Raw genomic sequence first — 11768 nt, forward strand, 5'->3', positions numbered from 1 at the left:
GCATCACCTTAAGGGCTGCATAGGTGCCCTCAGTAAGGGCCCAGGCTCATCAGTGGAGAGTGCGGAGGGGTAAATGGGGGGCATTGCCCCCCTAAACTATACGAGGCAGAGGCATTCACCTCCTACTTCCTCCCAGTGGGAGGGAGAGGTGATGCCAGGAGCTAGATACCCAGCCCCTGTGATGAAAGGGACACTGATCCGCAGGCACAAGGCACCTGGGGAGGAGTTGCTCCCCCCCAACCCTCTTGGTGGGGCACAGAGGAACAGAGGAACTGTATAACCTCGTGAGCGGGTTATACAGGGCACTTACCTGTCTGGTCAGTTTCCCTACATGGGCAGGGCTGTGTTGAAGGGGAGAACAGAAGAGCGGTGACCATTCCTTTTCAGTGAGCAGACTAGAGCCAGGCAGCTGCAGCTTCCCAAACCAGGCGAGTGCTCAGCTGCAAGTCCCAGCTGGGAGGGGGCTGGGGAGAGAGGGTTGCTGCTGGGCTGGGGGAGCTCTGAAGCTGGCTGTACTCCAGGGGAAGAAGCCTGGAGCACACCTTATTATTGCCAGGCAGCAGCTCCGTGCACTGTTTAGAGCACTATAGGAACCATGTAATTCAGGAAGCCATGGGCACGTCCTCTGTAACTCATGCTGCTGCTGGCGTGGTGAATGATGGACATACATCATGTGTTCAACATGACTATCCAGATTCCTGTCTGCAAAGGTTTTTTTAAATTTTTTCCTCTGCCTGTCCCTCACTCCCCAGCTCAGAACGGATTAAACCCTATAGCCACACTCTGTTCAGGCACTTTCTTCAGGGACTCTCCAAAGCTGCTTCCCCACCCCGCACTACCTGCCCCCATCACTCCATGGGGGAGGGTGGGGAAGGGTCATTGTGCAGGGAGCTGCCCTCCCCCGGTCCACCCAACCCCCATGCATTCAGATGCCCCCCCAGCACCCAGACTCACCCTGCTGTGCCCCAACGACCTTCATCTGGACCCCCCTCCCCACGGAGTCATAGAATATCAGGGTTGGAGGGAACCTCAGGAGGTATTCTAGTCCAACCCCCTGCTCAAAGCAGGACCAATCCCCAAATTGGCCCCAGATCCCTAAATGGCCCCCTCAAGGATTGAACTCACAACCCTGCGTCTAGCAGGCCAATGCTCAAACCACTGAGCTATCCCTCCCCCCCATTCCCATTCCCATTCCTATTCCCATTCCCCCTGCACCCGGAATCCCCCAACAAGCCCCTATGCATCCAGATCTCCCCTCCTCTGGGCACCCCACCGAGCAGCCCACACCCGGATTGCCCAGGGGGCTGGGGTAGGTATAGCTCTGTTGCTCAGGCGTGTGGATTTTTCACACCCCTGAGCGAAGTAGCTATACCGCAGTAAATGGGTAGTGTAGACCTGGCCAAACATGCCTATTTATTTCAGGAGGAATTACATCAAACACCTTCATGCAGAAGTCAAACTACACCTATGCCCAGGCTCGGTATCAAGAGCCCAGCGGTAGCTTTCCCGACAGCCGGCGAGAGGGGAAAGGGGATTACTGCTTCTTGGACTTCCGTTTCTTGCCACAGATGAAGTTCTGGTGGGCAGAGTAGCCCATCTTGGAGCCAATCGACCCCCAGGCCATGCTGCCTGCTTTAGCCCCTGGAACAAACAAAGGCTAGGGAATAGCCAGCGCAGACCCCAGTCAATCCAGCGGTGGACCGGGAACAGATCCAACGCCTGCACTGTCCAGCAGAGAAGCCAGCCTGGACTGTCGATATATTAGGGAGAGTCACAGGGTCCCAATCTGACCTCACCTGTTTCACGAGCGGGTGTCACGACTCCTGGCTTCTGTTCCTGGCTCCACTGTACAAGACCTGGGGCAAGTGACTGCCACTCTCTCTGCTTCCCCTCCCACCCTCTGCCTTGGCTATTTAGAACAGTAACTCCCTGGGCAGGGGTTCTCTCACTATACCGGTGCCACACGTAGCAAGAGGGGAGTTTGGTCTCAGTTGGGACCTCTAGTACTAAAAGCCCCCGCCCCAAGTGCCATGACTCCCAGCCCCCTGCTCTTCTTACAAAACACCCCCCATCCTAGCGATCCAGAGGGAAAGAGGCAAATGAAAGGGGAATAAGCTCTTTAAAAGCCCACACTGGGTTTGAAGTGTTCCTTGCACAGGGCATGTCATAAATATAAAGGAAAGGCTAACCACCTTTAAATCCCTCCTGGCCAGAGGAAAAACCCTTTCACCTGTAAAGGGTTAAGAAGCTAGGATAACCTCACTGGCACCTGACCAAAACGACCAATGAGGAGACAAGATACTTTCAAAGCTGGAGGGGGGGAGAAACAAAGGCTCTCTCTGTGCGTTGCTTTTTGCCGGATCGGAGTAGGAATGCAGGTCAGAACTCCTGTAAAGGGCGAATAAGCTATCTAGTGAGATATGCGTTAGATTCTGTTTTGTTTAAATGGCTGATAAAATAAGCTGTGCTGGATGGAATGTATATTCCTGTTTTTGTGTCTTTTGGTAACTTCAGGTTTTACCTAGAGGGATCCTCTATGTTTTGAATCTGATTACCCTGTAAGGTATTTACCATCCTGATTTTACAGAGGTGATTCTTTAACTTTTTCTTCAATTAAAAGTCTTCTTTTAAGAACCTGATTGCTTTTTCCTTGTTCTTAAGACCCAAGGGTTTGGGTCCATGTTCACCTATGCAAATTGGTGAGGATTTTTATCAAGCCTTCCCCCGGAAAGGGGGTGTAGGGTTTGGGAGGATTTGGGGGGGAAAAGACATTTCCAAGTGGGCTCTTTCCTTGTTCTATATTTGTTAGACGCTTGGTGGTGGCAGCAATAAAGTCCAAGGGCAAAAGGTAAAATAGTTTGTACCTTGGGGAAGTTTTAACCTAAGCTGGTAAAAATAAGCTTAGGAGGTTTTTCATGCAGGTCCCCACATCTGTACCCTAGAGTTCAGAGTGGGGAAGCAACCTTGACAGGGCACGTCCCACCTACCGAGGCTCTGGAGCGTGGCCACGACTCCCCCTGCAGGCACGCCACCTCCCGAACTTATGGCAGACCAACTCATCAACCAGGAACCCACGGACTTGGCTGCTATGCCGGTGGCCTGGAACCCCAATGCACCCACCAGGGCTGGTCCTCCGTACATCAGAGCAACTGGAGCAGAGAGACTCAGATTAGATCAGAGGCGTTTCTGTTTCAGCCCCCTTTCGAAGCCCAAACCGCCCTGCCCGAGTGAGGTGTTCACCACAGAGGAGGAAGGCCCTGTTTGGTTTACAGGGGGTCATATAGCACGTTAAGAACTGTCTGCAGCATTAGACTTCAGCTGCTCTCCCCTCCCATCCGTGCCTTGTGCTGTGAGAACTAACAAACTCAGCACATACACATGCTCACTCTGCTACAAAACCATCTACTATTACTCTGGGCTGTATGGATGGGACTGCTACAGAGTCATGCACCTTTTCCTCTGCCCCCTCCCTCCCACGCCCCCGGCCTCCATTGGGGAGGGGCATTAATAACTCACCTCCGCCCACGACCAGGTACGAGAGAGCATCTATTAATGTGCAGCCATCCTCCTCTTCATCATCTAAAGAGACGGGCAGAGAAACAGTTTGAGCATTACTGGGACTTCTGGGTTAGAGAGGACATGTGAGGGGGGGGCATTTGAGTTTTAATGTTTGCTTATTTTTGCACATCCAAAATAAGAAGGGATTCTGGCAGGGGGAGAGGGGCTTGTTTAGGCCACAGTCCTCCAGTTGGATCCATACACGGGAACACGGACATTCAAGCAGAGCCCCCAGTGACTTCTCTGGGAGCAGAGGGTAGTGCCTTAGATTATAAACTATAAGAGGCAGGGGCCTTGTCTCTGTGTTTTCCTGGATGAAGCAGTGATCTGGGTGCTGACGCATCGGGCCTTCCAGCCAGAAAAGGCTACAGTTAAAGGTGGGCTCAGATCCTGTAACTCTTGTGCGTATTTATCACAACACAGCCTTTAATACCACAAATAACACAGTAGCGTACGACTCCCCCCTGGCCCCCTCCCAATCTTATCTTTGCGCCAATTCCCTCTGCTCAGGTTTCTGTACTTGCCACACTGGTCCAATCAAAGCCAGGTTTCTCTGGAACTCCCAGAGGTGCATCTAAGCGAGGGCTAGTTCCACCCCCAGGGCCCGATCCAACGCTCAGATCCGTGTGGGTGCAGCAATCCACTGGCAGGATCAGGTCCCAGAGTTCAGCATTTTATGCCCTAGGTTTCACGTATGGCACTGCTCTACAGAAAGCTCACAAGAGTATTTTCTCCACCCCTCTTCTTGTGCTCAGAAAGAGATGAGCTGTGATTCGTCACCAAAGAAAAACCATTTAAAAACCAACCAACCAAATGTTTGGGCAGAGGCCAGATCTGGAAAGTCTGAGGAAGCTGGGAGCTCCTGAGAAGAGAAGCCTTAACTAGAAACCTTAGTGCTACTAGGCCACTTATAAGACATCATGCAAGCCTATGAAGCTATAGCGATGATAGTGGCTAGCATACAAGCATCCATCGTGCACACATGGGAGTTTAGGAGTCTGCAGGGAAGAGAGCAAGGCCTGCCCAGGCCATGGGGACTCACCCCTAGGGTAGGGAATGGCAGATTGCAACAAATTGCAAGCTTCCTCTGCCGCCCATGGCAAGGAGAAAGCAGATGCGTGCAGTCACCAGCGCTGTCTGTCGACGTAGCGCCTGGCCCCAGCACGGATTTTGATCTGGGCGGGCAATGGAAATCGGGGGCAAAGCAGATTTTGATTTGGGGGGGCAATGGAAATAAGCAAAAATAAATATACCTATAAACTTGTCAGCAGAGCCACTGGACAGAACCAGACACACCAGGAGGAGAAGCTGGGATTGCCACCACATGGCACCCGAGTGGGGTTTTCTTCCTGATAGGCACCTGCAGGTATAAAAGTGACACCATCCCTCTGCCCTGCTACCATTCCACTGCCTGCAGGTCAATTGGGAGAGGGAGGGGTGTGCACGCACCATTGCCCTCTGCTGGAGATGACAGGTAAACTCTAACCTTCCCCAAAGGGTCCCCAGCCCCTCACCTCTCAGAAGGGTATTCCACAGAAGATACCACAAACACACTGGAAGAACAAGCTGTCCATTCCCCAGGATTTGGGGCTGTACCCCTTTCAGGAGGCTGATTTGTCTTGCGTACCCCAGGTTTCACCTCACTTAAAAACTACTTGCTTATAAAATCAGACATAAAAATACAGAAGAGTCACAGCCACTCTGTTACTGACAAATTGCTGACTTTCATTTTTACCATATAATTATAAAATAAATCGATTGGAATACAAATATTGTATGTACATTTCAGTGTGATACTGTTTGTCATGCGTGAGTCTTGTCTGAAGCCTGAGCCCCAGGGCTGAAGCACGTAACTTAGCTTCACGGGGTCCCCTGTGGCATGGAATGTGGGGCAACTGCCCTGCTTATCACCCCCTAATGCCAGCCCTGCACTTGCAACTCCCCTAAACCTGTCCCGTGACCCCCCTTGGGGGCTGCATCTCCCCCAGTTGAGAAACATTGATCGAGATGATTGAGTGCCCCCTGGAATACCTCTTGAGTACCCCAGGGGCACCCACGCCCCGGTTGAGAACCACTGATCTAGCCTCCAGCACATTGCAGGCAACAGAACCTCACCCACCTACCCCTTTAATGGACCAGATCCCCCAACCTCTGGCTGTGCTATGGAATTCCTCAAATCATGATTTAAAAACTTCAAGTTTCAGAGAATCCACCATTTATTCAAGTTTGAACCGGCAAGTGACCCATGCCCCATGCTGCAGAGGAAGGCAAAACAAAAAACAAAAACAAAACCCCAGATCTCTGCCAACCTGCCCCAGGGGAAAATTCCTTCCCAACCCCAAATGTCACTTCTACGAGTTTAAAATCCTAAATTCTCTGCTCAGCCCACAGTCTCTCTCTCCAGCTCAATGCGATTACCTTGCATTTACCCCGTTACTAAGCAGAGAGCTTGCGCCTCCTTCTTACCTTGCACAGCTGTACCCAGTAGAGCCGAGGACAAGCCACCACCTCCCTGCAGATAAGGGGCAGAGCTGCTACAGGACACAAGCCAGCCAGCTGCCCCTTTTTATCCCTATCCCTTTGCTCCACCCAAGCTGGGATGGTCCCCTGTGCAATTCACCTGCTTGTACCCTGGGGCTGTCTCATTTCTCCTAGTTTGATTTCTCTCATCGACAGGCTCTGCTAGAAGCACAGAAATGAGTCTAGGAAACTGAAACTTAAGCTTAAAGGGACCTCACGCATTTAAAAAGCACACGTCTACTTACAAACATTTTACCTCCTATGGTACAAGCCACGGTCACTAGCACTGGGCGAGAACATCTCCTCCTTACCCCCCCTTACTTCCAGTTTGTTCCCTTTGGACCTGGCAGCTTCCACTTCCCCCTTTCGCACCTGATCCTGCAAACTTTTACCCTCGCACATCAGTGCATGACAGTCTGTCCGTCCCCCAGAACTGGACACCCTAACAACTGTTGGGGTGGAGGCTCCAGCCACAGCTACTCGAATGGCTGCAAAAGCTGCCTCCCAACTCAGCAGTGGGAGCTGCCCCTCCAGCCCCAGTGCTGGCAGCTGGGAGCGTCCCTTCTCCAAACCAGCAGCAGCATTTGGCTGTCTCTGCAGACAAACTTCTGGGGGGACCTGCAGTTGGGGGGGGGGAATCATTGTAATACTTGTAAACAGCGTAGGGTGACCAGACAAAATCGGGATGGGGTGGGGGGTAATAGGAGCCTATATAAGAAAAAGACCCAAAAATCAGGACTGCCCCTATAAAATCGGGACATCTGGTCACTCTAAACCAGCATCCGCGTGATATGGCGTCGCTGGGGTGATGCACAGTCAGCCTGTCACGCTGTCTCTGCAGGCTACGGCCCCTCTACGGCGTGCGCCTGCCCGGCCCTGCCCGCTGCGCTCAGGGCCCGGGGTGAGGGGAGGAGCTCGGGGCTCCTCCAGCCCCAGGGCAGCGGCGCGGAGAGGAGAGATGCCCCGGCCCCAGGGCTGCAGCGAGGCCCGATGTCTCTCCCCCAGCCCCAGCCCCAGCCCCAGCCCCAAGGCTGCAGCGGGGCCCGATGTCTGTCCCTCCACAAGCCCCGGGGCTGCAGCAGGGCCCAATGTCTCTCCCCCGGCCCCAGCCCTGGGGCTGCAGCGGGGCCAGATGTCTGTCCCCTCACAAGCCCCGGGGCTGCAGGGGGCCAGATGTCTGTCTCCCGGCCCCGGGGCTGCAGCGGGGCCCGATGTCTCTCCCCCGGCCCCAGCCCTGGGGCTGCAGCGGGGCCAGATGTCTCTCCCCCCACAAGCCCCGGGGCTGCGGCGGGGCCAGATGTCTGTCTCCCAGCCCCGGGGCTGCAGCGGGGCCAGATGTCTCTCCCCCGGCCCCAGCCCCGGGGCTGCAGCGGGGCCCGATGTCTCTCCCCCGGCCCCAGCCCTGGGGCTGCAGCGGGGCCAGATGTCTCTCCCCCCACAAGCCCCGGGGCTGCAGGGGGCCAGATGTCTGTCCCCCGGCCCCGGGGCTACAGGGGGGTCCGATGTCTCTCCCCAGGCTCCAGCCCCGGGGCTGCAGCGGGGCCAGATGTCTCTCCCCCCACAAGCCCTGGGGCTGCAGGGGGCCAGATGTCTCTCCCCGCACAACCCTGAGACTACAGCAGGGCCAGATGCCTCCGCCCCCCCAACCCTGGGGCTGTGGCGGGGGGGGGGGAGAGAGAACTCCCCCAGCCCTGGGGCTGCTGCAGCTAGGGAGAGAGCTGGGGGGAGTCCTCTCTCTCCAACTGGGAATTGGTCCTGCTTCGAGCAGGGGGTTGGACTAGATGACCTTCTGGGGTCCCTTCCAACCCTGATATTCTATGATTCTATGATTCTCTCCCAGCCGCAGCCCCGAGCAGCCTGCACCCCAAACCCCTTATCCCTGGCCCCACCCCAGAGCCCGCACCCCCAGCCAGAGCCCTCGCCCTCTGCACCCCAGCCCAAACCCCTTGGCCCCACCCCCACCACAAATCACCTCCATGTTGGTGCACATAACAGCATTCATTCCACACACGGATGGGAAAAATTAGAGGGAACATTGTCTGCAGGGTCACTTTAACTAATGGCTTTTCTTTTCCTCAGGCATCAGATGACAGTATTGACCCAGGTGCCTTTTGTCCACTGCTGAGCTGGGGAAGAAAGACAAGGTGGGTGGCGGGGGGGGGGGGGGGGGATCTTTTATTGGACCTGGCTGTCTGTTGATGAGAGAGACCAGCTTTTGAGCTTATTCAGAACTCTGGGAAAGGTACTCAGGGGGTGTCAGCTCCATAAAAGGCAGAACTAGAAGTAGCTAACTCCTATTTCAAGGGACCATTCAAGGTGAAGTGGCCAGTTAACCCCTCTACAGTCATAGGACAACATTATGAATTTAAGCTCCCATTCATAACTTCTCTAGTCATTAAAAATCATGGATTTAAAGTCACTGGATTTATGGTTTATTACAACAATCGGTAACCCACTAACCCCTCTTTTTTGTCCGATGACTGGAGACTGGACAGAGCTGTACTGTGCAGTAAACTCTCTCAGGGTGGTTAAGCCCTGAAACAAATTGCCTAGGGAGGTTTCAGAATCTCCATCATTGGAGGTTTTTAAGAACAGGTTAGACAAACACCTGTCAGAGATGGTCTAGTTATTACGTAGTGCTTCCTTGAGTGCAGGAAACTGGATTCGATGACCTATTGATGTCCCTTCCAGTCCTACACGTCTCTGATTCTCTCCTGACCCTGGATCCCAGCTCTTTTCCACCTGGCTTCATTGCATCTGTGGACTGTAAGAGCAGGAGACATGGAGGCACATGGTGGGCTCCACACAACCATCCCAAGACAACTCCAAACCAGACAGACAGACAGGTCCAGATTCAGCTGGTCTGGGAAGGACATGTCGTGCTCGTGAGCGCACATGACCTGATGTGACAGATACAATGGACACATGGAACCATCAAAATCTATTGCATCAACTTGGTGTTACAGGTATATTTATTGCCTAGTGTCAAGGTTCCTTCCCCACTCTGAACTCTGGGGTACAGATGTGGGGACCTGCATGAAAGACTCCCTACGTTTATTTCTACCAGTTTAGGTTAAAACTTCCCCAAGACACAAAATTCCTCGTATCTGGGATTCAGTATGCTGCCACCACCAAGCGATTTAACAAAGAATCAGGGAAGAGACCACTTGGAGACGTCTTCCCCCAAAATATCCCCCTAAGCCTTACACCCCCTTTCCTGGGGAGGCTTGAGAAAAAACAAGATGAGCACAGACCAGCCTTGGGTTTTTAGGACCCTAAAAACCCAATCAGATTCTTAAAAAACAGAACTTTATTAAAAGAACAAAAAAAGATAAAAACAACTCTGTAAGATTAGAATGGAAGATAATCTCACAGGCAGTCAGATTCAAAACATAGAGAATCCCTCTAGGCCAAACCTTAAGTTACAAAAGGACACAAAAACAGAGATACACATTCCCTCCAGCACAGCGAATTTCATAAGCCAAAAACAAAAGAAAATCTAATGCATTTTCTAGCTAGATTACTTACTAACTCTATAGGAGTTGGATTGCTTGCTTTCTTGATCTGCCTCCGGGACAGGCATCACACAGACAGACAAATCCTTTCTCCCCCCACTCTCCCTTATTGGTCATTTTGGACAGGTGCCAGCCAGGTTACTTGAGCTTCTTAACCCTTTACAGGTAAGAGGATTTTGTCTTTGGCCAGGACGGATTTTATAGCACTGTATATAGAAAGGTGATTACCCTTCCCTTTATATTTATGAGAGCTAGTGATTAGATTCCTGATTCAATGGGGGAGTTACAAGGTTTCCCTGGGGGGCCGGGGAAGAATAATGTCAATCCCTAAAGCAGGTTACAAGTCTGGAGAAGTTTGGTCCTGGGGAAGTTGCATAGACTGTTTTGACCTCGCTCATGCGGCCTAGCAAACAAAGAACTGAAAATGGTATAAAACAATCACCCTGATGCAGACGGAAGGGGCACTCTCAGATCTGAGCTAAGGACCAACATGAAACTGTGATCAAGAGAGACAGACCCTGCAGAAAGGGTCTGAAGTATTTTAATCTCCATGGGGAAGATATGCCACTGCCTGGTAAGCTAGACATGCAAATAAATGCTTGCTTTCCTGGTATGTTTTCTCTGAAATCATCATCTCCTTTCTCTGAAATGCTTCTGAATAAACAGTACTTTGTTCTAGAACTGGCTGGTCCCTGGCTGACCTTGTCACTGCCTCTGAGAGAACGGGACTGCAGGGGCTGAATTAAAGTCAGGCCTGTTGAGGTGATCACAGTGAATTGCAGGTTGCCGCAACCTGCACGCTCCATCTGGAGGGAGTGGGTTGCAGGATCACACCGGGAAAAAGGTGATGGCTGAGGACTAAGTAGGACACCCTTGTCACAGTATTTGGAGTGGCTCACAACTGTGAGTGCCAACCTCAGGGCAGACTGTCAGAAAACGGGGCAGACACCCCTACCTGGTGGTGTGTTCTATAATGAGATTTCAACAAACCAGTAACAAATGTGAGCTCTGGATCACTATCCCAGTCTTATCATGGAGTCACAGACTGTCCCCTTGATTGTCCAGCCTGGATTGTCACCCAGACAAACCAAACTTAGTGATAATGGTCACTTAAACCAAAGTTCACACCACATCAAGTTGCTCCGAGTCCCAAGAGACAGGTCACTTACCGTAGAACAATTGGTACTCAGATCATACACCAAAGACAACGCTAATAGTCAATTCTGTAGTAAACTAACTAAAGATTTATTAGCTAAGAAAAGGAAATGAGTGTTATTGAGAGGTTAAAGTGGGTAAAATATATGTACAGGTGAGTCACCGTCTGTAATTCCAAATGGTGGCAGTGATGTAATAAACTGCCAGTTTCCCAAAAGTCTTGTCAGGGTACCCAGACTCTCTCAGGGGATCTCTGCTTTGTATCTGGTACACTTCCCTGTAAGAGTCCATACGGTCCAGAGCAGAAGGATCTTTCCTAGAATCCATCTGTAAAGCTTTTTCTCACAGAAAACAAGCTGACAGGGACACTACTCATGTGGCTTTTCCTTTGATAAAGGTGAGTGAGGAACGCACTTATTTAGAGTCTCTGACCTCCAGTCATCACACACAATGGCTACTTGCTTTGAAATTAGCCTTTGCTTCATTTGCATTCCACAAAGCTCATTTGCATTTGATGGGTTATTTAGTTACGGGGTATACATAGTGTAAATGTTTGTTATTGAATTACAACAGGATACAGATAAGTGGAAACAATGCAAGTAACATTCCACTTGTTTTCATGAAGTTTAAAGACCCTATACACTTCCCCATTTAACGATCACTTTGATCTATACTAATAAACAAGTGAATAGGCCTGAATACCCTCTGACATGACCTGGTCTGCCAGCATCACAGCCCTCAAGAAGGCCACAAAGGGGTCAGAAGTAGAGCTGGGCCATACATTTTCAGTGAATAGTAAATACACCAAAAAATACATTTTTAGGCCACTGAAATGCATCACAAATTCAGGTTGAATTCAGCGAATAGTTTTGGCCGGAAAAGAGCTGAAAACATCTAAATGGTTTATTTCTGCCGTTTTAAAACTAAACGTTGCAACTTTTAATTTCAAAACAGTGCTTCGTTTTGAAATTCAGATAATTTGAAAGAAAGAAAGAAATTTTTTAAAAGGGTGAAAAACAC

At 51.2% G+C, this 11768-nt stretch overlaps 1 protein-coding gene across 4 annotated transcripts in view; it reads right to left on the reverse strand.

The window, feature by feature from the left end:
- Positions 1-11768, reverse strand: part of LOC125624879 (uncharacterized) — an 87637-nt gene that overhangs the window by 67500 nt on the left and 8369 nt on the right. For 2 of the 4 annotated variants that reach the window (XM_075121342.1, XM_048826204.2), the window contains exons 2-3: positions 3517-3579; positions 2988-3149 (exon numbers count right to left, since the gene is read on the reverse strand). In XM_075121342.1, coding sequence (XP_074977443.1) covers positions 2988-3149; positions 3517-3579 — 225 coding nt within the window. Of the gene's footprint in view, positions 1-2987; positions 3150-3516; positions 3580-4811; positions 4919-6024; positions 6124-11768 lie in introns of those variants that run through there. The other 2 variants (XM_075121343.1, XM_048826205.2) reach the window with 2 other exon arrangements.

Source organism: Caretta caretta, chromosome 19, assembly GCF_965140235.1.
Source record: "Caretta caretta isolate rCarCar2 chromosome 19, rCarCar1.hap1, whole genome shotgun sequence".
Lineage (NCBI taxonomy): Eukaryota > Metazoa > Chordata > Testudines > Cheloniidae > Caretta > Caretta caretta.